Raw genomic sequence first — 27,359 nt, 5'->3', positions numbered from 1 at the left:
CCTTACTTTTTTATTTTTTTTTATATTGATGGTATGTTGAAAGTTTTGAATCATGGAAAGTTATCAATGTACGCTAACGATTCTATATACCCTATAATGTAAGTGCTACGTCTATTCATGAAATACAAGTAAAACTTCAAAATGATTTTGATGCAATCGCTAAGTGGATCAAGTTAAATAAGCTTAGTTTAAATGTTGATAAAACGAAATATATTATCATTGGAAGTAAAAAAAAAGACTAAATGTATTAAAAGAAAGTGCAAATTCTATTAAGTACGAAAGTATTGAAATCGAAAAGTGTAATAGTTTTAAATGTCTTGGTGTTATTATTGATGAAAATTTAATTTATGATGCAATCATGTTGACTATGTAAGTAGAAACGTATTTGCAGGACTTGCCATGCTCAGAAAAGTCAAACCATATGTTGATGAAGCTTCAATGAAATTATTATATGTATGTCTTATTCAAACACAAATGGATTACTGTTGTGAAATTTGGGGGAATGGATATTTAGGTCAAATTGATAAGTTGAATAAATTGCGAAAGAGAGCAGCAAGACGTATTTTAAACTGTAATATATACCCCCCCCCTCTAATGAAATGTTTACTCGTTTAAAATGGATGCCTTTTCAGAAAAGAATAGAGTACTTCAGGTGTATATTTATTTATAAATGTCTTCATGACTTATCAGCAGACTGTTTTAAAAATGTTTTTAAAGAAATTTATCAAGTGCATAATGTAAATACTCGACAAAGTGGATTAGCTATATACCCTGGTGAAATATGAATAAATAAATAAATAAAGATATTGTGCGTTGTAGAGTGTGTACGGCTTTCAACGCAAAAATTCAAGGGCCTTAATTTGTATTCGTGTGGAAACTTCTTCTAGCTTTGGTAACTCTATTATTGAGTGAAATACGAAAAATGTAGAAATTTGTAAAATGGAAGAAAATAAATATTTATTTGATAAAAAATAATAAAATATATTCAATATTACAGATCACATAATTTCTTGCGCTATTTATTTTGATTCACTTATATGTATTATATTTAACTTCTATCTGATACTAATTAGAGATCACTGTATGTATTGGTTATAATTATATCAAAATGTTATCACAAATTTGTCGTCTGTATGTACGTAGAATGAGTAATCGAGAATGTAGAATGATCATTATCATACGTCACACCTTCCTTAAAGTTCATCGTTTGGTTCTTGGTCAATAAACACCGAAAACAATATTACGGTAGCCTCAAAGACATTAAATTGTAGTTTCCTCTTTTCGTCTTTAGCCGTTTATATCAAGTTTATTGCATTTGATGATCGACTGTACTGAGACATAATAGCGAATTTTCGCACCGACGACGCAGAACGAATTTAATTTTAAGTACAGTGTACTTAGAAATGTTTTGGAATTGCCAGTCAAAATGACAATGAACAGCTGGGAGGTTTTTGTCGAAAATTTGTCAACCAGAACTGCAGTTTTGTCCTAAATTTCGGAACTGACGAAAAATTGCAAATAATTCTGTCGCTTTTCCAGAGTCCAGGACGAGACTTTTGTTGTGATTTTTAAAATTTTCGACAAAGACTTTTGGTTGATCTTTGTCACGATGGGCATTTGACAATGCATTTTCTACGTTCTTGAAAGTGCGGTGCGAAACTCCCTTATACCACCGTCACCCCAATCAGACTAAATCGACCAATGATATGCCACTCGATTCATACAATCGCTTTTGAGTCGGTTCCGTTGGTGTTACTGTACACTCAAAAAAATACATATTGAGTAAAATTTACCCAATATTTCGTAAAAAGGGAACATGCACGTTTGATGCATTCAAAAGGTTGGGAAACGTACTGTCTACACAACAATTGGTTCAATCATCATCAAGCTCTTTCACCCAAAGCACACATTGGTCTTAAACTATCCAGAATTGGATAAGTTTTAACCAATTGTTGTGTGGACAGCACTATGCCCAACATTTTTAAGAGTGTGGGTAAGTATGCAAAATGCTCGTTTTATGTAAACTCACACATTATTCGGCTTCATTTTGCCCACCAAACGTACATGTTCCTTGTTTACCCAATATTTTTTTTTAGAGTGTAGCATAACATAGATAGTCCTGGGGCCCGTCTTATACCATGGTCACATTTGTTCTACGGCGGCCGTACGGCTAGTCGAAAACAGCCGTTTTATCCATTTTGATTCAAACCACCTATATGCAGTTGGACAAAAAAATGTTAAAACGGCTGTTTTCGACTCGCCGTACGGCCGCCGTAGAACAAATGTGACCATGGCATTATAGAGACTTGCGACTGATTCGATCAATTGTAACTATGGAAAGCCAGCAACGTCAGCATCTTATAAATGCACATTTGTTCAACATTTTTTTTCTAGATATATTGTATATTCATAAATGTATTGTTTTCTTGACAATTTGGAGTGTTCCCCTTTGTTTACAAAGGACATTTTGCAAAAAAATCCTGTAAGAAGATTATGACACTGATGGATTTCCACATGCAGAGGAAAGGCTCCCAGAAAGCAATTGGCAACCAAGGCGGCCAGGAAGAGTGCCCCAGCCACAGGGGGAGTTAAAAAGCCACATAGGTACAGGCCTGGAACTGTCGCCCTGAGATTGATTGGATCAATCGCAACTCTTTGTAAGACAGGGCTCAGGAAGCCCAATAAGAGAAAACTATTCAAATCCTTCATTATTCCCTTGCTTATTCTTTTTCATCTTTATTTGCTACTTTATATAGCTCTATTTTCTCCAGAGGAATTGACATATTTATATAAATAATCCAGGAACCAGACACACTAAACAGAAAACTATTCAAATCTTTTTTTTGCCTCACTTCTTTATTTATTTTCATATATTATATATTATTACATTATTATTATCGCCCGAATATAACTATATTCAGTTCCAGAGGAAATTAATCAACATTTAGATATAATATTTTTTAAGGAACACTCATATATTTCAAAGCTAATGTATATGATCGAAATTTTTGAATGAATAAAAGAGAAAAGCAATTTATTCAAGCTATTTTCATAATACATTCATAATATAATGTAAAACTCCGAAAAGTGTAGATTAATCGAACCACATATCTAATGTTCACCTTTTGAATGACCGAAGAGGATAAAATACTTTCACACACACACCATTCTTTCATGCCATTGTTATCAAAAGAGGAAATACAATAATTTTCAAATAAACTTTGAGCTATTAGGGTTTCTTTCCCTCATACAGGCTCAGCAATAAATAAATTCCATATCCCATTGCAAAAATTTTAGATTCACAAAGTTTTGTCGAATGTAACATACTTACAATGATAATACCAGTAAAATACCAATATGTGATATATGCTTTTGAATATTCATAAGGAGGAATTCAATCTTTATATGAGTCTATACAATCGATTAAAATATATAATATAAATAGATTTATTACTTAAATTGGAAAAGTATTTACATGTGCTCTAAAGCACTCCGAGACTTAACTTGGTATGGTAAACGCGTACAGTCGTCCGTTGGCTGATGCGATGACTATTCTGTTTCTGTTGTGGTAACTCCCGTAGGAACTCGGCAGGACAGCATTTTTTGCTGGTAAACGCCAAGCTGGTATATAGCCAATTACCTTGGAAACATTTTACGTCTAGGTTAATCAGCCATAGTGGCTGACATAATAGACGACAGATATCACTCTTGGGCCTTTTTATCAAAGTGGAGACAATGGCAGTGTTGGATTCGAACTCACAACTTTGCGATTATGAGTCACAACCTTGCGAGTACGAGTCCAATGCTCAAACCACTGGACCACACGACCCGATTCGATTGCTGACTAGTTGATATGATGATTATTTGATGTGATGACTGGTTGAAATGATGAATAAGTTGTAGTCACTGGCGGATCCAGGGGAGGGGGGCACAGCCAATCCGTGCTCCCCCTTTTAAGAGCCCTAATTAAAATTTTTAATGTAAATAAACCGCTTTTACCCAATTGTCCCCCCCCCTTTGAAAGTGAGGACATTTTGTTTTCTTTCTTTTGCTTTTCAAATTTTCTGCCAAGAAAATGACCTCCGATTTTAGGTGAACCCCCCCAAAAAAAAAAAAAAATTTGGTCAAATTTTCATCGGAAAATGTGCTCCCCTTTTAGAAAATCCTGGATCCGCCCCTAGTTGTAGTTGATGTGACAATTATTTGTAGCGTAGGATGTTTTATAGTGATAAGGCTAATCGAGAGCATATTGAAATGAAGGTGTGCATAGGCGGATTACTCTCCATTCGTTTCCCCTTCATTCATTTTTCAGAGTTCACCCCGGGACAAATGAGGGGGGGAGGGCATTTCAACTAGGGGATGTCTCCATACCCCCCCCCATCTGCCCTTGGTGCCGCCATCGAATATGTGATGTGATGACTAGTTAATATACTGACTAGTTATTTGGTTCATGAGTTGACTGGGATATGCTATGACTAGTTGGTGCATTGACTCTTTGATGTTCTGACTATTTGATATGATGACTAATTGATGCGCTGAACAAATGTGATGAATTTGTGATGTACTGAATATTTGATTTGCTGACTAATGCGATGACTAGTTGATGTGCTGACTAGTTGATGCGATGACTAGTTGGTTGCCGATTGAGTGGTGGCTGTCTCATTGGCGTTGATAATACCAAGAAGTACGTTCTTATAGTCTCCGCTGGTATCATCAGTGACCATGGTAGCTAGCGGTGTAGCGTACTTCTCCATGAACAACGCCTTTATAGAAGCCAGATCGATCTAAAACAGAGAACAGAGTTGAAGTAAACATGGTAAAAGTCATTTAAAAATATTTTTACTTAAAAGCTTAATATGGTAATTCTTTAATATTCCAATGTTAGCTTAATTGGAAAGGCATTTTGAACTGAATTTTACTGCAACTTATGTCGCATGTATAGGATTATGACTTCATGGACATCTGTATCAATTCATTGCATTCATGCCTACACCTTGGCACAAATCGAATCCACATCGATTTATCCAAGCGTGAACCACAAGGGTATCAAATTATTCTGGAGAAGATATTCTTTCAGTCAGGAGTTTTGTATAATACAATAATTCTGTATAATATAACAATAAAATAATTCTTAACATAATATTTCAATGAATTACTCGATTAGGGGGGGGGGGTTACTTTACCGTGAACGATTAAAGTACTAACCTCAGATCTGCCCACGACGATTCGAATGAGTTTATCATCATTGGTACCTAATCCCTTCATCGCGTAGTACAGAGAGTCAGCGTAGAAGAGGATCGGCTGGTGGATACTCTCGACTGTAAGATTACACGATCAAGATGAAACGTCAATGAAATCTGAAAATGAGTCACTGTCAATAAAACAAATGAATACAACTGCCTACCCGTAGATAGGAGTCCCCTAAAAATATATCAAAATATTTTATGCAAGTTTTAAATATCGAACGGGGGGATGAGCTCATGGTTTAAATACCGAAAATAGTTAAAAGGAATTTCTTTGGAAACCCTCTTTTTTATGAGATATCCTCGGATTTTTCAGAAAATTGTTGATTAGAAAGGTAATTGAAGTAGCATAGTTTTTCTTATAGGTAGAGGAAATAGAATACATGAATTGGAATCGACCACGTCACTCTCTTGATTGTTAGTGAGATTTTTTGTTGTTTTACCAAAGACCAAACTTTAAGGGCCCCACACGAATGTTAAACTTAACTTTACTGGATGTGTAATAACAAAATCAAAATGTTCATGTCATAACACATTCCCGCTTCTGCCAAAGGCAAGCAAGAATGAATAAGAAAAAAAAGAAGAAAGAGAAGAAGAAAAAGAAGAAAAAGACGAAGAAGAAGAAGGAGGAGAAGGAGAAGAAGAAGAAAAAGAAGGAGTAGGAAGAGAGGAGGAGGAGGAGGAAAGAGAAAATAATTGAAGTCATACAAGAAAGAGAATCGACGTAATGCAGTGAACTTACAAATAATACTGAAGGCAGCTTTCTGATTTTCAGCCATTTTACTACCCTTTACAACTGTTTCCAAACTCTGCTTGTTGGCCTGGAATTGCTGCAAGTCAACCAAACATATTCAATTTCAGATTCAAAGTTTATTCATGTAAACTACAGTGCATTTCAGGTTATCATAAAAAATAATACCAACATCCAAAGTAACAAAGTGTATATTATGGCCGATGAATCATCCAGAAAGTACTTCTGTTAATGTTTGATACAAAAAGGTACAGTCCCATAACAGATTTTAAAAAATAATATGTTATAAAACAGTGCATTTTTTATTATGATGGACTCGTACCTTGAACTTACTCTACTTAAGTCAAAATGAATTTCACAAAAAACTGAACTTTTCCTTAAAGACTTTGAAAGGGGAAATTAAGGAAAAGAGAAAAAAGTTCGAAAAGATGAGGCTTCGGTTGCAGAAAGAATTGAGATCGAACGCAACTTCAGTTTCAGCCAATCAAATATGCGCATTAGGGACCCGAGCATGATAGCTGCGTTTAAACACAGTCTTTACGCAACCGGCCCCAAGATGTTATTGGACATACCGCATTGGCTTGGGCGAAGGTTTGACTCAGCTGGGTGATACTGGCCTTGCCGAAGAGTTCCTCGACGCGTTCATTAGGCAGCTGCCAATCCTCTGGTTTCGTCTGTATATTTATAAAGAAAACAAATCAAATTTTTACACATGCCTTTCCAACTGCAGTTAGAATATGGTCGTTTCCTTCATTCTTTCTAACATTTTATATAATTTTTAGATGATTTTCAAGGTTTGCATGGTGGTATGAACAATTGCCGAAGTGCTTCACCGTTCACGGTAGGTACACCATGTGTAAAGTCCTGATAGGACAGAGATAAGAGTGGAAAGCGATTGAAGTGAAATGGAAAGGCGAGAAAGTGGAGGTTGGGAAGTAAAGTATTCTCTTCAATCCTGAAGACGGAAGTCAACCTGCCCGAAACGTCGAGTCTTCTCTCTTGCTCCATTGTGACCATATATTATCAGGTATTCAAAGTGTCGGGAGCTTGCGTCTTATATAAGCATAACTTTTCTTGACATTCTTGGACAGGTCCCTCAGTTCTTTGCTTAATTTTTTCAACCCCTCTTTGATGAACTCACTTTTCTATGAAAAACTGAATACAAATATAGATACGAGGTGTTGAAAATATTCATAAAAATACATAACTTACTTTGAAAAAGTAAGCAGCATCGTCAGCTGCTTGGACCATGTTTGGCAGTACCGCAGTTGAACGTTCCCCCTATAGAAAAGTGACAATACCATGAATAGTGTTACATGAAGTGATGAAAATGAATATTCATTTTTTTCAAGCAAAACATGGTTGAGAGACAACGACATATGAATGAAATATTTGTTTAAAAAAATAGGTTAAACATGCATATCGACCCCTCCCTTGAATTATCGGGTTCTTTGTAGATTTATTTGATAAGAAGAAAGGGAATAAAAGTAACATAAATCATTTCGGTTTGCTTTTCCAAGAAAAAATAAGGCCATATTTATAATTCAAATATGCCTTTCATTGAATGATTTGGAAATCTAATAATTCATTGGAGCATAGATTAAGCAGGTTGATACATAATTATAATTATCATTGCGTTGTTTTGAGATTATAAACAGTGGCGGACGCAGACCGACGTCATACAATTAAAGTATCTAGCCTATAATAGAGCCTCTTTTATCCCCGGAAAATTGGGCCAGAGAAATGCATTCGATTCGGATATCTTGGATCCGCGCCTGATTATAAACCTAATAAACTAAAGATAAACATGATCTCACGCTATTTCAACGATTCCTGGTCCGGTTAAGATGGTTAAACATCATATCATTTAGAATTTAGGATGATGCACATTAGCACACACACACACACAAAAAAAACAGAAATAGCACAAAAATTACTGTTGTTAATTTATGTTTCCTGTTGATATGAATGTGAAGAGTGTAACTTTTTTAAAAACAAGTTCAAACCAAGTTACCAATAATGCATGTAGCATTTCCATTTATTTGAAAGCAGGATAAAAGGGCATTGTATATAAAACGGGCATAGCTGCCGCGGACGGGGATCGAACCCCGGACTTGCTCATGTATAGCCAGGCGCAGGGGCGTCGATCCATTTTTCAGATTGGGGGGGCAAAATCATGAACCAATTTTCCAAAAGCGCTCGATCACACAAAACGAACAAACTCACACACATATGCCTATATATATGTGTACATATATATATATATATATATATATATGTATATATATACACACACACCCACATATATGATATATATAAACATATCTCACCAGCAGATTAATGCGAGCGCGAAGCGCGAGCTGAAAAATTTTGATATTTCGATCTGAAAAAAAATTGAGTTTAATGGACGTTTTTAATGAAGAACAAGATATATATCCAACAAAAGATTATTGCAAGTCGAAGTGGGAGTTCTTTTGAGGTTTAGAACTGAAAATGGGACCATATTCACCTATTTAATCATGGAAAGTATGGGTGTTTGTTACAGAAATGATGCGAGCGCGAAGCGCGAGCTGAAATTTTTTGATATTCCAATCTGAAAAGTGGACATTTTGAGCACGATTTTAGACGAAGAACGAGTTGTGTATCTCAATCTCGCTCGCTGATATCTGTGTAACATCACAATCTTATTTTATTTTTAGCACATGCGGAATTATTGGGGGGGCAAAACGATATGTTTGCCCCCCCAATATTTTCATTGGTGGGGCGATCGCCCCCCCTGCCCCCCCATAATCGACGCCTCTGGCCAGGCGCCTTGGACCACTCGGCCACGGGACCTCCGCAAAACTTACCACTAGGATGTTACCGATCACATTCTTGAACGCTCCCTTATCATCAGCTTTCATCACATCTTCGGTCAAGTCAGTGGTGAAAGCTAAAATGGCAAAATATATCATTTAATGTCATCATGATTATGTTTTGAATCTACTACTACACTTTACAACATTTTTTGCTTCTGATACTACACTGCGAAAACTCCGGTGTTGATTTAACACCAGCCCGGAATCTATTCTATCCACACCAGAGAAGTATTGAAACAACACTAGTTGGAATAAAACCCATGCTGTTTTAGTACTAATTGGTGTTGTATAAACACCTTTCTGGTGTTAGACCGAAATCGAACTTGTGTAATTTAATATTTCTAAGGTGTGGACATATATAGATTCTGGGCTGGTGTTAGATCAACACCGGTGTTTTTGCAGTGTAGCATTACTATTATTTGTATTGTTATTGTTATGTTCACATCTATGCCATTATATGCTATTGTTACCCTGTATCTCGTTCTTTAAGAACTTATATCCTGGATTTATATGTTTTTTACCTTTGTTTTATGATTTTTATGATTTATCAATAAAGAGGTGATTTATGAAATATATCATTATTATTACCATTATTATCATTATTATTATTACTATCATTATCATTATTATTGTTATCATTATTATCATTATCATTATCATCATCATTGTTATTATTATCATTTTTAAATGCATTCATCATCATTATTATTAATATTATTATTACTATTCTTCTTATTATTATTATCATTATTATTTTGAACAGTATTAGTAATAGTATTTCTACTGCTACTATCACTTATCCTACTACATGTTCTACTTCTACCACTATTATCACCACTACTACTACCTCTTCTACTACTTTTGATATTGTTGCCGCTTATACTGATTTTACTACAACTACTTCTCTTTGATTCCTTCATGATTTCTTCCTTATAATGTGTATTGAGATATGCTAGGAACTTTACATTTCGCATCAATATATGTAACATTTGGATAGGTATTCACAACTCATATTATTCAAGAAAAGATATGAAACACATTAATTGAAAATCATAGCTTATGTAGAAAGTAAAAAACATGTTGTGCTTACTCTCTTTATATGCAGCGGCGATAGCCATCACATCCTACATTGAAATTAATAGATGAACAGATTTGCATTAGTTAATGGTCAAGTCCACCTCAGAAAAATGTTGATTTGAATTATACAATATTTCAATTTTTACGAATTTGATGATTAGGACCTCATTGCCTAAAGCACAAAATGTTAAAATAATGGAATTACACGTGTTCAGGGAGGAATGAAACTTCATTTCACATGACAATGACGAGAAAATAAAAATATTTCATATTTCATAATAATAAAATACAAAAGAAATAGTGAGTGAGTGATGTCATCAGTTCTCTCATTTGGATGTAACTGGCTCGTTCACATAACTATTTTGTTAAAAATAAGCGAAACTTTAAAATGCCATAACTTTCCTATTTTACATCCGATTTTGATGAAATTTTCAGTGTTATGCTTGTTGAATCTTTCTCTTTTTATTCAAATCAAGTTTTTGTTGAGGTGGACTTGTCCTTTGAATATATCTACTAATAATTTTTTTCTAAGAGAATCTCAAATAAAATACTACAAATTGTTTGTTTGAACATTATGAATACAACATCGCGCGCAAAGGCCTACACCTTCCAGTTAAACAAAACCATTTATATTTCAATAACAAAATATATATCATATAATATCTGATAACGTAGTCAGTATTGATTAATCTGTACCATCATGATCACGCATGGTCATTTTATCATTGTAAATGTTTGATCCAATGGAATACAAAATTTCTGCACTGCGGATGCCAACAATCTAATTTATGGTGCTTTTATTGTTAAATCCACAATTCTCATCCTCTCCCAAACTGTTTTTAAGCTCATGAATTCAAATTTTGATATCGGCGAAGAATTCAAACCATTAATTTATAACATCTTTGGTGAAATGGGACTTATTTGGCTGTGATATTTTTGCGAAAACTAGAGTTGGACCCGTTTCATAAAAGACTTACAACTGTTGTAACTTTGCCATGGTAATATGGCTCATCAGCCAATCAGAATCAAGGTCGCCATGGTAGTTGCCATAATGGCAAAGTTACAATAGTTGCAAGTCCTTTATGAAACGGGCCCCAGAAAATAATTTTACTTACATTTGGATTTAATGGGTAGATGATCTCGAGTAAAGCCTTCTCCATGTCATCACCTCCACACTATTGAATGACAAGGAGAAAAATTAAGAGAGCGGAAAGTTATTAAAGTGTACATCGACGCTTTTATTTGCTAACCAACTTAAAACAATATCTTCAGATGAGAGAGGAAATACATGACATATATCATAGCTCACATCATGTAATATATTTGAGTATTGAGTGTAATAAATAGAGTGACATGCTATTTTTAGAAGAAATATGTATAGGCACGTGTGCAATGCTCAGTTACATTTGCTATTATTGCTTCTTTAGGTATACATAGTCAGGAACCTAGGACATAAACGAATGCCTATATATCAGGTATATGATTTCATTTGTTCTCTATTCGTTCACATATTCCTCATACCTGTCATATTGTCCTGTGAAAGTTGATGACATGAGACACTAAGGATATATATTACGAGTATCCAATAAATTTCAATAAATTCATTATATTTTCAGTGTTATGTAATAAAATACACCTAGCATTTCATTGACATTGTGGACTATAAATTGTTGCTCGATCTAGAAGTTTGATCTGGAACTAAAATATGCAACAAACACAAACGTACTAAAAATTTCTTAACAAGGGGTAAATAAAGATAAAAAAGAAAGAAAAGTGTGTCGCTGTAAATTTTACAGGCTTGAATTAATGCGGGCGTCTGATGTCGATTTGCTGGAAACTATATGCATATCAAAGAAATACAGAATAAATTGATTAACCCATGTTTGCATATGGATAAAATGCAATCTTTTTAATAAACATATGAAAAATGAAATGTTTTAATTACCAATAATTATAAGCATTTGGGGAGGGAAAATTTGATTTTTAGATAAAAAAATAAAACAGAAAAGAAAAACAATCTGTCAAAGGGAAAGCATTAAACATGGCCAACCAAAAATGTATTCATGACATTGTTTCAATGTTACAAAAACTTTGAGAGTGAACCATATTTTATTAGATCCACATGAATTTTCAGATTCGGCCACACAATTATGTGCTTCGTACTGGAGCCGCATACACTATGCTCCTTAATGGAGCCACACACTATATACTAAAAACATGCACTTTGTGTTATGTACTGGAGCTGCACACTTTGTGATCCTTACTGCAGCCGCACACACTGTGCTCCTTAATGGAAACACACACTATATACCATGATATACTGATTACACACACTTTGTGTTCCGCACTGGAGCCTCCATTATGACAGGGGTATGAGACTTACTTCGCAAATTTCTTTGATGCATCGCGCTATCATTACGGGAGGTTCGGCCATCATGGCATTGATGGTCTTTCTGTAATCCCCACTCAGTTCATCCTTCAAGCAGTCAACGAGTTCCTTTACATCAAACAGGCAAAAATCAAATAAACACGGGTAAATCTCATGAAACTTTTTTAAACAATAGATGTGACCATTCTTTAAAATTTTGCTTTTAAAGATTGGCATATACATGTGTGAATATATCTGATATTTTTTTTCAGGATTTGCCTTGATTTTCAGTGTATCTCCCTGAATGGCAAGGTAGTACAATAAATTAACGATTGTATATGCGCAAGTTCGGATCCTGGATCTCTGATTTCCGAGTAGGAAAGGCAAAAGGTTAGGCAAGCAAAAGAACATATATCAATAAGACAAAATGGATCTAAGGAGCAGAGTCCCCGTGGGTCCATCCTCTCGTATGCGGGCTTTTGACCCCCCCCCCAAAAAAAAAGAAAATTATAAACAGGGACCAATTGACACTCTATGGTAAACCAAACCATCCTTTGTTTTCAATACACAAGCATTAAGTACAAAAGATGAATGAATCTTTGCCGGGTAATCTCTTCTACAAAGACAGATGTTTTAGCAGAAAGTTCGTCGGAGACATCTTGTGCAATGTTGCCCTGTCAAATCGTTTTGAGTGCCCATCAACATTTAATTTGCCTCCTCAAAAAATGAGTTTTGAACAATGTTTTATTTTCTGTTGTAAAATGTGAAACTAATTTTCTTGTACTTTGAAATCTTACACGTCTCACGAATATTGCCTAGTCAAATCATATTGAGTGTCTACCGATACTTAATTTGTCTCTTCAAAAAATTGGTTTTAAACAATATCTTATTTTCTATCAGGGGCTGCAAAATGGTTTTCACAGGGGGCTGATAATGCAAAAATCACAATTTTATGGTCATTTTACGTTTTAGTACACGGTCTTGGAACAGCTGAAGCCCCCCCCCCCCCCTTCCGCGGCCCCTTTCTATTGTGAAATGTGAAACTAACTTTCTTGTACTTAAGCTTGAAAGCTGAGACTTCTTGTGCAATGTTGCCCCGTCAAATCGTATCGAGTGCCTACCAACACTGAATTTGCCTCTTCAAAATATGGGTTTAAACAATACTGTTATTTTCAATAGGAAAGTGTGAAACTAACCTTCTCGTACTTGAGCTTAAAAGCTTCCTTGATCTCCTGTCTTTGACTGTTTGATCTCTTGGTAAGGATGGCATTGATGGCTTCCTCGTCCGTACCTGTTGCCAACAGAAAAAATAATATTTAAGGAAATTAGTTTGACAAGTGGCAAATCTACACACTGTAAAAAACGTGATTTTACAGAAAAAAGAAGATTTTGCAGAAAGAAATAACAGAATCATTCTGTAAATTCACAAAATAGGATTTTTTCTTGAATTTAACAGAATAGGTCTGTTTAAAAAGGGGAAAGGGTGTTTTATTTAAGAAAATTTGTAAGATTCCATCCACCGTATACACTGAAATACCAATTTTCTGTAAGATTATCTGGTAATATTACAAGTGTTCTCGAGACTCTGCTGCAGGAACTTTTTTTATTTTAAGGATAAATTTTCCTTATATGTAGCAGTGTAGCAGTGTAGCAGCAATTATTTAACGGCTTTTATCATTCCAAAGTGAAGCACCTGAATAAAAGTCGTATCAAAATTATCACCGAACGCGGGATATTTCCGGTACCTTTCCCGATCCTAATATTTTGTTTCTGCAAAAACAGGAGGAACGCCAGTAAAGGGATACTAATCAGGATTCCAGTTAAAGTCACGTGCAGAAAAGGCGCCAACTTCTCCCCATATCATTTGTAATCTACGGTAAATGAATCAGCCGAAAGCTTACCAAATCCGGCCATAGCTTCGTAAAGAGCCGTGGCGTCTGCATCCTTGTCGAAAGGGTTAGCAGGGGTGATAGTTCCCTGTAAAATGAAATATAAAGCAACAAAATCAATGTTACGTCGAAGGACAACATCTTTTAATCCTAACCAAATTAGTATAGGCCTACATAGATGCAAAGGAAGAACCAGGCATGGTGGCTCAGCGGTAGAGCGTCCGCCTCATGAACGGGAGGTCGTGGGTTCGATCCTCGGCCGAGTCATACCAAAGACTTATAAAAATGGGACCTTCTGCCTTCTTGCTAGGCGCTCAGCATTTAGATTGGAGAAGGGTAATAATAACATGTTATGTTATGCAGGGCCCGCTGGTAGAGCAGTTTCCTAACTGAAGTGGCTACCCTAGGTAAATAAAACGTTATTATCATCATTATAAACGTTTGAGTAAAATGGATGACTAGCAACAGACAAAAATACCTGTGAGGTGATTTAAGTTTGAAAATCCATCTATATTTTATTGCTCGAAATAGACATGAAATGAAATACTCCGAAAATTTGCTTTGCCCAATTGATAATTGGCCCGGCAGCCGCTGTGCAGAGCCAGATCGACGAGGCTCCTTTTGGTCTGACGCGGCCGGGGTTTGAACTATATACCGACCTCCCGGTTGTGAGACGGACGATCTACCCACTCAGTCAACACACCAGTATACAAAAAAGTTGAAAATGAAATTAAGAGAGGATAAACAACAGCGGGAGAAAGAAATAAAGATGCATGGGAGGGGAAGAAAAAGGCTAAGTGGAAACAATGGCACTTGAAAGATTATGATAATGAAAAATCATATTTGAAACATTGACTGCGTGGATGGCAGTGGGGGAAACAAACATTGATATATATTTGTGAAATGAAACACGTATCACATAAGAAAACATAAAGTTATCAGCACACTCAATCCTCTTTCGAATTCATCTTACCGAAACGGTGGCCATTTTTAGTAGTCAGTCCGACTCCTACTAATCTGAAGGAAGAAATAACAGCTACTGCCAAATGCAATCTCTTGACGATTTAGTAAGATATTTTTATTCGTAGCAATAAGACTAGAAAGTAAAAGCCCTTCTTGTTGTCAAATATGATACCTGCATATTTTGATGTTCCATAATGTTTGATATCTTTGAGGTCGGTAATTAATTTGTTATACAACAACAATAGTTGATCCATTCCAAAAGTACCTCAAACGTTAATGTGGATGATTTGGTAAAACTTCATAAAAAAATAGAACACAAAATCAATCATCATAGTTATAGTGAACGGCCCGAATTCTGAAATCTGGTTTAACTTAGAACATATTATTATCATCTATACTGGAAGGCCAATAGTGTCAAAATATAGTTTATACTGCATGTTTCTTTTGATTTTTCTCTGCTATTTCTTGATCTTTCCCAGGCAATTAAGAATGATTTCAGAGTCAAATGAACAGATACATTGAATCTCTGTACCGTTTGAGATTTTTGTCACTTATTTCTATTGGTTATCCATAGTTAAACCACAAATTTAGACAAGCGTTTGAATTATACCGACTTCAGAATAAGGGCCATTGAATTTCAATAGGGGGAGGGGGAGGCAGAGACAGTGAAAGTATTTATTTTCAATTAAAAATCCTGGGGTCGTTTCATACAGCTGTTCCTAAGTAAAGAGCGACTTTAGGAACAACTAGTGATCCTATCTTGTATCGATATTTACCATTAAATGTTCACTGGTGAGTATTTAGCGCGTAGAAAGGATCACTGTCGTTTTTAAAGTCGCTCTTAACTTACGAACAGCTTTATGAAACACCTACCAGAAGGGGTTGTGATATGATTACAATGAAATGAAATGAAAAGAGCTATATAGTTATGCGAATGTAAATGAACACTTTCATTGTTTTGTTGATAGAGATCCTGCAATAACCGACAATGCTTACATAATCTTGCTTGAAATGGCTCTTCACCGTGGGATCAAGTCAATTTATAAATTCATACTAATAATTGGGTTTAATTAGTTCGATGACCTTTTGTTTTTCTCACGTGCACCGAAAAACAGTAATTGAGATAAACAATATTACATTAACCTCCCATAACAATTAAGTACAAGCGGCATCCTCTTATGTTTGCCCAGAAGATATTGCCAAACAATAAAAATATAAGAGAAGGTAAAACAAAATAATTATGAACAAAATAAAACGATATTCATGAACATAAAAGTCACGAGATACGGATCGCGTAACAGATGTTCATGCTATACGTCAGTCTGCAATTGAATAGAATATACCAGCAGAATAATTGCAGTTAGCTCGCCCATGAATATTCCCAGGTTTTAATGGTACCACAAGAAATTCGAATTCGACATAAATCATGTGTTTCGCTCAAGATGTGATGCTTTGTGATACCTATTGCAATTACATTCAAGTAAAGAATCATTGACCCAGGAAAATTCGATACACTAATAGATCACATTACAAATTGACAGCGATCAAACATTGCCCAAGCATGCCAAGTTGACTCTACGAATCCAAAAGTTTCAACACCAACAGGAAAGGGGGGGGGGGAAGAGTGAAAGAATAGAAAAGGGGAAATATTTTATAATGTTATGAGTTTTATTCCATTGAAATGCATCACAAAATATTATTTTTGCATTAAAAATGTCTTTTTCTCACTCGATCGCAGCGATTTAGGAACTTTGTCCCTCTTTGCACGGTGACCAACTGAACACATTTCACTTTTTACCGAAAGCCAAAAGTAAACAAATAACAGAGGCAACTGCATGTATAGTACAGATATCATTACTAGTGATCTCCAGTTTTAATCAAAAACTGGAAACTCTACCATATATTAAAATTGACTTCCATAAGGGAGTATCATGCGTCAACAATTTTCCGATTTTCTTAAACCTAAAATTTACATTATCTTTGTGAATGATAATGTTGCTAATGCTTGTTTAAAGGTATTGTTTAACTTTGTGAGCAGCTGATTTAAAAAATTCTCAAAACAAGATAAAACATGTATACAAATGCATGTATTAGAAGTAATAAACCCTGAAAACAATAATTATTGAGAATAAAAAGCTAAAACTACAAAGCAAACCCCGATTTTGTAAATAGGCGTCTTATAGACACCTAAATAGTACACATAAGTGTATGGGATGAAATTAAGATGGTGTTTCCGGTCACTTTATGTTTCAATTTTTGAAGCACTACATAATTATTTTCGAACGCAATTTTTTCTGCATGGGCTTCATTTTTGTAACATATCACAGACACAGGTGACAAGTGTGACCTTCTAGCTCAGATTTTTTAAAAGTCAAACCAATGTTAACCAATCACTTTAATTGTCAATCTGGGAGGCATTTTGGTGAAGCCAGCCAACATTGGCAAATTCTAATCCTCTGACAATTATGAACCAGCGGCCGGCGACCGCATCAGACCAAAATACGTTGAAAACATGAAAAAGATGGGAGTTGCTGCTACCCTGTTTTTTTTTTGCGTTCAACAATTAAAGGAATATAGCCTCGTCGATCTGGCGCTGCACAGCGGCTGCCGGGCACACGATCAATTGGGCAAAACAAATTTTCGGAGTCATTAATTTCTGATGTCTATTTCGAACAACAAAAATATGGATTACCATCTTCCAGTTAAAGATTCATTTTTTTTCCTGGGGGTAGATTCGCCACTGTAACAGTCGGAGGACATTACTTCTTGGCCAATCAATACTAAGGATTTCAAGAAAGTTGACAAAGCTGTCGATGTTTATGCAGATTTTTTGTTTCAAATTAAAATTAACTCGGTGCTCACGAACCTTATCATCATGAAATACACTTACATTCTGTTTTCATAATTTTGAAACATTAGGTATTTAAGGTACAAGGAATGACTGATGAAAACTTTGTGAAAATCTTACTTTCTTATAACTACCAGCCGATAGCGTTTGGGGAGTATTTTAGCCGTTCTTTTATGGAACACATTTTGCCCATAAGTTTCAAACTGCGCCAAATCCCCTGTTTAAATGACCCATCAACAATTTAGGATATTTTTTTATTATTGTGAATTTCATTTTACAGTATGGTTATTCTTAGGTTACCATCGCGACAATACTGCCGCCAGTTAAGTCATAAATCACTGATATCTTATCCTTAGAAGAGGGTTGGTTATTGTATTTCCAACTATTTTCTTAAAATTATACAAGGTCTTCTAAATAAAAATACGGAATTTTGATAACTCACTGAAAATGATTTACAAGCAAAACTTCCAATGGCAATCACTCGCTTTTAAAGGATTATAAGGATAGCACAATTTCGGATTTTGCACTGTAAAAACTCCGGCGTTGATTTAACATCAGTCCTGTATCTATATATGTCCACAACAGTTTGGAATTAATCCGATGCCGTTTTAATACTAATTGGTGTTGTTCAAACACCTATTTGGTGCTAGACCAAAACGAAGCTGGTGTTGTTTAACACTTCTTTGGTGTGGACATATATAGATTCCGGGCTGGTGTTAAATCAACACCAGAGTTTTTGCAGTGTGGTTTGCCCGGTAGAATAATGTAAGAACACAGTCAACACAATATTGAACAACATGTATACATTTCATGTTACAGGATGTGATCTCAGATCTGTTCCTACAGATTTTAAAAGAGCTTAAGCAAACGTTTCAAAAATCAAAACAATAATGTATAACTCTTAAGCAATATATGTTAAATATTAGAATTCGAATATTGCTGTTGGAAGTTTACGGATTTGGTTTAATCGATAAGTTTTAATTGATCAATTCATATAGTAAACAACGTTTTTCAAAGCGTTTTTTTTTGCTGTGCATGTTCTCACATACCATGCATAACAAGCAGTATTGCCGTATATGAATAAATGGAAAATGACTTTGGCAAAAACATAGTGTTAAGAGTATCCAATAATGCCAATAGCAATTAGTGTCTTACCAAAGGACAATTATTTTGGGCTGAGTTGCAAACAAAATGGATAATACTTAACACATCGAATACTTATAAGATTTACTATTTTCACTTTAATTATTTGTGTCATATCAAAATTAATCATTATCTTAATCATCACCATCTTCACCGTCACCACCACCATCGTCATTATCATCAGCATTATCAATATCATCATCATTAACATAAATTTATCATCATTATCATTATCATCACCATCATCATCATCATAATCATCATCATGATTATTATCATCACCACCACCGCCACCACCATAGTCATCATCATCTTCATCATCACCATCATCATCACCATCATCATCATCATAATCTTCTTTGTCAATGCAAAATCATCATCATTATCATCGACAGCATCATCATCGTCAAAATCACGATCATCATGATCATCATGACATCAACTTCTTTATATTTTGTTTGGTGATTGATTAATGCTTACGGTTGCGCTTGCTCCTGCATTTCCCGATGACGTTGATTCGTTCTGACCCATACTGAATACAAGGTTTTCAACTATTCCAGATGCTTAAAAGGAGTTGAAGAAAACAAACACATCATGATGATAAAATCATAAGACATTATGATAATGACAGGGTACATAAATATAATATCAAGTGCTCGCATCCATTCTGCAGAGAGCTCAAGCCACCCCACAAAAGTTTTATTTCAATGAAAAGATAATTATGAATAAAAATATAATAAACATGATAAATAAGGCTGAAAATTTAGTCAAAATCAGAAGTAAAATAAGAAAGATTTGAAATTGTGAGGTTCCGCTTTATAATATAAGTATGCAAATTTTTTTGTGTGTTTTTGTTTAATATTATTGAATTACACAATGTTTAATTTTTGCAGAGACACGTATATTATATAGTGTTAAAGCTTTTCAAGGAATGAATAATCATGTAAGGTTCCAAATTTAATAGACACCTGAAAAAAAGATTACTCGTCAATGACCACGTTTTAGGTTTTGGACTGGTATGAACAAGGCGTATTACCGGTGACACGATATTATGCTCCTGTGACATTTGTCCCGAGGCCCGTTGCAGAAAGAGTTGCAATCAATCGCGACTCTAAAAATCATGCGCAAGTCCCGAATGCGCGTTGTTGATTGGTTGAAAATCAAATTGCGCGTGATATTTAGAGTTGCGATTGATTGCAACTCTTTCTGCAACGGGCTCCAGGTCTTTTATTTCTCAGAGGGAATAGGGTTAGAGTTAGGATTGCAATAAAGTTTTTGGTTCAGACTAATGTAAAGATTAGTATTAAGGTTTATTTAGTTTTGGAGGTTGGGTGTATGTTTGGCTTAACGTGCAGATTTTCCATCGGAGCAATTGTCGTCGGAGCAAATGTCGTGGACCCAATTACCAACTCAATAAGTACAGTCACACCGACGAATCCGTATCCAGGGTCCAGAAACACAAAGGTTAGACATCAATCGTACGCTTGATTGTCACGATTGATTGTACATTGTAGTCAATGCAATCAATCGTAGACAAATGTTTTACGATCATTGCTAACCTTTGTGTTACGGGCCCCAGATCTGTTTGGTTATTTTCAAATTTAGCAAATTATCGGTCGGTTTAATAGAGTCAATTTCGTTGGTGTGGATGAGGCATCATTATATTACAAATGAAATCCTTTCGTTAAAATCGTAGCCTTTCTGTAATAATGCCATCAGCGAGAAGGGTTATATATTGAAAAAAAAACAAGATAAAGGAATGGAATTTTAGCATCGATTAGTACATCGTTTGTTAATACGAAGCAATAATGAGCTGCTATTATGTTCTCTTCTGATTAGTCATGCTTACAGTTTTTTGTTTGACCGTGCAGTCCTGTACCATATTGGAATCTAACCTGGAAAAAATTGAGTGACAACCTAATGCTACAGTCAAACACACACACACACGCCCCAACCCCCCCCCCCCCCCCACCACTCCAACACACAAAACGACATTTGGTAATGAACTAGCTTTTGTCGGTCTACCGGGGTGGGTTCTGCCAGTGTATTTGAAGAATAACCTCATATTTAAAAATGCGTGTGGAAGAGCCGTGGTGTAGTGGTTCTGAGTCTCACCTTGTAAACAGAGGGTCGTGTGTTCGAATCCCACCGCACCGCGGTCTAGCGTCCTTAGACGCCACTCTCGACCCAGGTGCTAAATGGGTACCCGGTAGGATGCGAAAGATATTGTTTGGTTGGTTTTGCCAGCGCCATAATGATCGAGGCTGCGATGAATGCAAGGAATGCTCCCCAGGGAGTGGAAATTGTGCCCTTTTCGTGCGGGATTGAAATGAATCCAATGACCGGGGTAACGCGCTTAGAGCCATTCTGTGAAAAGCGCTTAAAATGGCTATTATTATCATTAATGCACAACATCTATGAAAAACGTCATAAACTCAATATAATCTAATTATTTGTGGTTCCACCGAGGAGTAATATTTATTAAATCAAGCTAACTTTATGGGGTTTATTGAACTTCTGTGCATAAGTGTCCAAAAAATGTTTCTCATCGAAAGAAACGGTCACGGAGGAATAACGGATAAACAATTCCCTCCTCAAGAATGAAACAAGCCAAAAAAACAAAACAAAAAAAAAACAAAAAAACCCGGAAGCTCAAATACAAAACGTTTTGGCATTTACCTTTCTTTTATAAGGAAACCGATCCCCTCCCACAAGAAAGCAACTGGTCATTTCTTTTTTGGGGGGGCGGGGGATTGACTATCCCAAGGAGGGGGGGGGGGGTCATGGGCACCTCGCCCCTGATTTTGTTTACGGCCTGCATCTTCCTGAATTGTTATTCAATATAAACGACATCTGTTCCGCACATGAATGTGCAATCAAAATTTATGAATGTCTGACAAAAAAGTGTATGTATATCCACAATAAGATATCACCTCCCCACGTAAACAAATTTAATGAGCAGTTTCAAGGCACAAAAATACACTTAATACGGGTTAATCAATAATATTGCCCATGTACATACCGAAGATGTGCCACTTTCCTGGAAGACCACTTTTTGAAGGAAACAGTTTGAGGCTTCTCGCTCGGAATCAGCTGCACAACTAAATGGTATAAACGAACAAATACAAAGAGTTTTCGTGGGGCTGTCACATGACCAGCACGTTTGCATTCCCATCTAATTTGTGGACAAACTTATGCTGGTTAATAGAAATATTTTGGCGGCGTAATATAGTTTCAATATCTACACACTCTTTTCTGATTTCCCAAAGTTTTATTTTCATCTTTTTTATATATTCTGTATCGATGGGTTTTATTATGCAAGGATTAACAGAAAATTATACCGTCTAACAAGCTTAAAGTTATTGCATTTAATTCATTCCATCAAAATAGACATTGCGAATATCGACATGATAAATTCTCTATTACATTTCCACTGAACCACCAAGACTAACATTACCCCATCCCACCACCACCATTAGCACATCAATTCTCACCATTACCACCACTACAACCATCACATCACCACCACCACCAACAGCACCAGCAGTGACTTCTCCACCACAGACACAAACAAATCATCATCATCATCATAATCATCATCGTCATCATCATCATCATCCTCCTCATCATCATCATCATCCTCATCATCATCATCATCGTCATCATCCTCATCATCATCATCATCATCATCATCATCATCATCACATCATCATCATCATCATCCTCATCATCATCATCATCATCATCATCATCAGCCTCATCATCATCCTCATCATCATCATCATCATCATCATCATCATCATCATCATCATCATCATCGTCATCATCATCATCGTCGTCATTATCATCATCATCATCATCATCATCATCACCATCATCACCATCATCACCATCATTATCGTCATTATCTTCTTCATCATAATCATCATCATCATCATACAACATCATCATCATCACCTTCTTCTTCTCCTTCTCCTCCTCCTCCTCCTTCATCATCATCATCGTCGTCGTCATCCTCATCATCACCATCGCCACCACCACCACCACCATCATAAATTTATTTTTGGTTTCGTCGATATGATAATTACGGGTCCAGACTCCAGATGGCCATGCCTCGGTGTGCTTTCTATAATAAGTAATTTCAATCAATTCCAACATCACACTTTAATCACATGACAAGATGCACCCAGCCGTCCTTCTTATCACGTGAGAAAATGCACTGTGTGGTGCTCCTTCTTCAACATCAATGCACATGAAACGCTAATAAACTTGGCCTCTAAAGAATTCATGTTAAGTTTCTATTACATTCGAGCGGGAGTACCCTTTTAAAAAAATAAGAACAATAAAAATGATGAAAATTTCACCAAAGGAAATGAGAAGGAAAACTGTATGTATAGGGATTGCCAAGTTTGCATTGATTAGCAATTACGTGAGCCTAGATAATAACTTTTTAAAATTACGTTTACTTACTTATTTAGATTTTCTATTTTCCTCAGAGCAACGGTAAGCATGTAAGGATATAATTGACAACCATACTTGCCAGTGGATTGCAAAAATGACGCTTATGATGATATTTTGCCTCTGCCAAGGTTACTGAACCAATGAATATATTAACCATAGGAGAATCATATCCATGGAAACTGTTGGTTAAAAAAGCTCGTTTTTGTGTGTTTTTTGTTTACAAATTTGACTTGAGGACTCAAATGTTAAATCGTTTGTCATAATTATATTTCTTACGATGTGTGGTGAAAGCAAATGTGTCTTATAAAGGGTCAAATTGGGAGGTACATTATACAGTCAAACCGTCTCAGCAGTCACTTGTCTATAGTGAAAAATTGCCTTTTTTCATGGCCACCAAAATTCTCTCCCATTCGGAAAGAATGTGTTTCATAGAACCTGTCTATTAAGGTCCCCTTTCTCCCGCCTCCTCCTCCTCCGTCTTCTTTTTCTTCTTCTTCTTCTTTTTCTCTCCTTCTTTCTCTTCTTCTCATCCTTCCTATTCTTAACGGGTCACTATACAAATCCTGTCCAGTATGGATGCAAGATCTGACCCTGTCTTACAAACATCTATTATGCATGTTTGTTAAAAAAATCTAGATATGAATGTATATTCATGAATGCACTGATTTCTCGACAATTTGGTGTGTTCTCGTTTGTTTACAAAGGACATTTTGCAAATTTTCTGAAGAAAGAATTATGACACTGATGGATTTCCATAGAGTTACGATTGATTGGATCAATCGTAACTCTTTGTAATACGGGGCCCAGATCTTTGGGATCAAGGAAGGAACGTTTTTGTCGCGGTCCCTGTCAGGAATTTCACCCTGCGAATCCTTCTACCATACTACACATTTTCTACTACCTTTCTCTTGTGACCACCCTTTTCTGTTCACTTGGTGGACTTAATAGACAAGTTTGGTTGTACTCTCACGTCCCTGGTTGTACAAGGCTTGCATGTAAAGTACATAACACATACAAAATCTTCAGCCAGTGGGAACGAGCCCTTCTTTGATTTCTTCCAAAATGATGCATTAGGTCACGTGGTACACATTACTTATGGAGTGTGAAATTGAATAATACCATGCAAATCAACAGCATATATCCATTTAACCTCTGTATTTCTGCATATCATTTTTTTTGCGTCGGCAAACTGTTTTATTTTACTGCCATCAGCACGGCATAATGTGTCCGTGTTCTTATGTACCAACATTGTAACATGATCTTGCAATATCAAAAAGAAAACTGATGGAAATTACTCAATCAAATCGAGGTAAACGCCATTATTTTTCAGAGTAATGTTACCTAACAGAAATTAATTCGAATCATTTCAGAACAGTCTCTTTACACAATTACAAAGTAAATAGACTTAATGAAATTGAGTAAAATTGTACAAATTAGTAAGGGAATTAGAAAATAATCAATTTCATAAATTGTGTAAATATGAGAAGTGGCGGGGCTGTTTTCGCACGAAAATCCCTATTCGCCCTACATGTAGATTCACGTGCACCATATGTTTTAATCTAATTACCTAAACCATATGGACCCTACCACATGCCTAAGCTATTGCATGGCCATGGGAAGTGGGGGTGCATAAGCACCCAAAAATTCATTGGGGTGCTACGTGTACTATTCTCGACAGCACGTACCCCTGAAATTCTGGTAGGTGTTATAGAATATAACCAAAATGACCTATAGTTTGTAGTGAATCCTCTTTTTTCTCTCTTAGAATGTCTCTGGACCGAAATGACCTTCACTTTGTAGTGAAACCCTTTATGGGGGGAGGGGGGGGGGGGGCTTGTCATAAATTTACATTAGCACCCCCAGTCAAGAAAAAATCGTTCCCAGGGCCCTGAAATATCGGTTCTAGGGAAGGGGACTTCTTTCTATTTTGAGATTGTTGTGACAGAATGCACTCGCAGCGGAGTGCCTGGGGGGCGGTGAGGCAAGTTCCTATTTTAGGATGAGAGGTAAGAAATCATCATGCAAAGGTACATGTATAAATTAAAAAATTATGAATGAACACAATTATGTACTACCGTGCTGTGCATTTTATTTTAATAGGTTGATTCATGCAGCTTCATTTTATCCCAAAATATTATGACTATAATTATATTCGTCATAAGTGAATATTCTACATATTTTCTTCTGCATTTTTCATTGGTTTATTTGCAGTTCAAATACATGATATACATACATACACACACACCCTCTCTCTCACACACACACACACACACACCCATATCTGCATATAGCCTCTATTTCCCACATCCGATTTTCCCTGTATAAAGAACATAATTCCCCACCATGCCCACCGCGTGTTCACACTGTGGAACACAATGATTTAGATTTCAGGGATAAACAAAATGGAATTCTCTCAACGTGAATTTAAAGGGTACTTCGAATTATATTTCATACAAAAATGAATCAAAGAGCAAAATACTTGACACTTATTGATATATTGAAATTATGCTAAATGGTATACAAATATTGAATGTTTATGGGTGAAATTGACAGAATACTTTATGAGGTGAAAGATTAAATGATCCTTTCAACGAGGCTGAAATGGATCATTCATTTCATCTTTCACCAAAGAAAGAACATGAAAGAACATTCATTATTTGGTTTATACGACACCTAAAAATAATATTTTTTTCAAATGAAATGTGTGAATTTCGATGCAAAATAGGTTCATATGCAGCGCGAGCTCGGTGTGTTCATCATTATCGCGTACATAGAACATGCGCAATATTTTGTGGTGCCTGCTGTCTCGGTGCGCGCGTGCAATGGACAAAATCGTATGGATCCAATTTTGCACGGTTGATGACGTCATTGTAAAATGAGCTGAATGATCGATATAGACCAACCAATCAAATGACAAATATCTATCTAGATGTCATATGATTCTGATTATTTCTTTAATGTTCGTTAATTCTTGATTTTTCACATGGATTTGTTGTTATATTTCCATTGTTATTTATTTCATATCATTTTGTACCTAATTTCATTGCATTGTTATTGTATTCCATCATTTTGTATGTCGAGGGTTGCTTGTTTACAAGTTTTTAACTTTTTGTTAGCAATCCTGGTATTTCAGGCAAGACGTTGTTTATATCCATTATTGTATCTTAATTTGTTCTTATACCAAATAAATGTTAATCTGACGGTCATTCTGTTAAATGTGAGCATTTGACGGTGTAAATCCCTTCTTCACACTGTCCACACTATGAACACACTGTAGGTGTTCACAGAGTTCCAGTATTTTAACATGGCTGTGGTGAACATATCTTCACATAGTCCACCTAGTCCACCATGTGAACAACAGTCACACTGCAGAGGTATCCACAGTGTGAAATTATCTCCACACTGTTAAATTTGTACCTTTTAAAAGTGTGTATCACATTTTCACTTAGTCGACCAGGTGAACACACCGGACAGTCACACTGTCTAGGTAACCACAGTGTGAAACTATCTCTACTACGACAGTGAGTAACTCTTTCTATTATTATCTCCTTACTGTTAAATTTGGGCATTTTAACAATGTGTTTTACACTTCCCCATGGTCCACTATATGAACACGCTGTAAATAGTCACACTGTCGAGGTGTTCACAGTGTGAAACTATCTCGATTATTACAGTGTGTAACTATATATATCATTATCTCCATACTATTAAATTTGAGCATTTTAAAATGAGTATCATATTTTCACTTAGTCGGCCAT

At 35.8% G+C, this 27,359-nt stretch overlaps 1 protein-coding gene across 2 annotated transcripts; it reads right to left on the bottom strand.

The window, feature by feature from the left end:
* Window positions 1-3,687: 3,687 nt before the first annotated feature.
* Window positions 3,688-22,262, bottom strand: LOC121431386 (annexin A5-like). 2 transcript variants are annotated; one of them, XM_041628938.1, is made up of 13 exons: window positions 22,163-22,262; window positions 19,621-19,703; window positions 14,199-14,274; window positions 13,494-13,588; window positions 12,313-12,426; window positions 11,045-11,104; window positions 9,943-9,976; window positions 8,844-8,926; window positions 7,207-7,275; window positions 6,567-6,668; window positions 5,986-6,073; window positions 5,206-5,318; window positions 3,688-4,784 (listed from the first exon to the last, which is right to left on the bottom strand). In XM_041628938.1, the coding sequence occupies exons 2-13, from the start codon at window positions 19,669-19,671 to the stop codon at window positions 4,629-4,631; spliced, it is 1,041 nt and encodes a 346-aa protein (XP_041484872.1). In that variant the 5' UTR covers window positions 19,672-19,703; window positions 22,163-22,262; the 3' UTR covers window positions 3,688-4,628. The 2 variants fall into 2 exon arrangements, with proteins under 2 accessions (XP_041484872.1, XP_041484873.1); XM_041628939.1 differs by lacking the exons at window positions 19,621-19,703; window positions 22,163-22,262 and adding an exon at window positions 15,160-15,266.
* Between the last annotated feature and the right edge of the window lie 5,097 nt (window positions 22,263-27,359).

Source organism: Lytechinus variegatus, chromosome 17 (genome assembly GCF_018143015.1).
Source record: "Lytechinus variegatus isolate NC3 chromosome 17, Lvar_3.0, whole genome shotgun sequence".
Lineage (NCBI taxonomy): Eukaryota > Metazoa > Echinodermata > Echinoidea > Temnopleuroida > Toxopneustidae > Lytechinus > Lytechinus variegatus.
Note: the sequence above shows the minus strand (reverse complement) of the source record. Positions and strands in the feature narration are given on the sequence as shown.

Excerpts from the sequence above, each read along its gene's own strand:
- LOC121431386 (XM_041628938.1), bottom strand. The coding sequence starts at position 19,671 with ATGGGTCAGAACGAATCAACGTCATCGGGAAATGCAGGAGCAAGCGCA. Across the intron at positions 9,977-11,044 it reads TCTACCCATTAAATCCAAAT|GATGTGATGGCTATCGCCGC; the intron begins GTAAGTAAAATT and ends ATTTCAATGTAG. Across the intron at positions 7,276-8,843 it reads TGATCGGTAACATCCTAGTG|GGGGAACGTTCAACTGCGGT; the intron begins GTAAGTTTTGCG and ends ACTTTTCTATAG.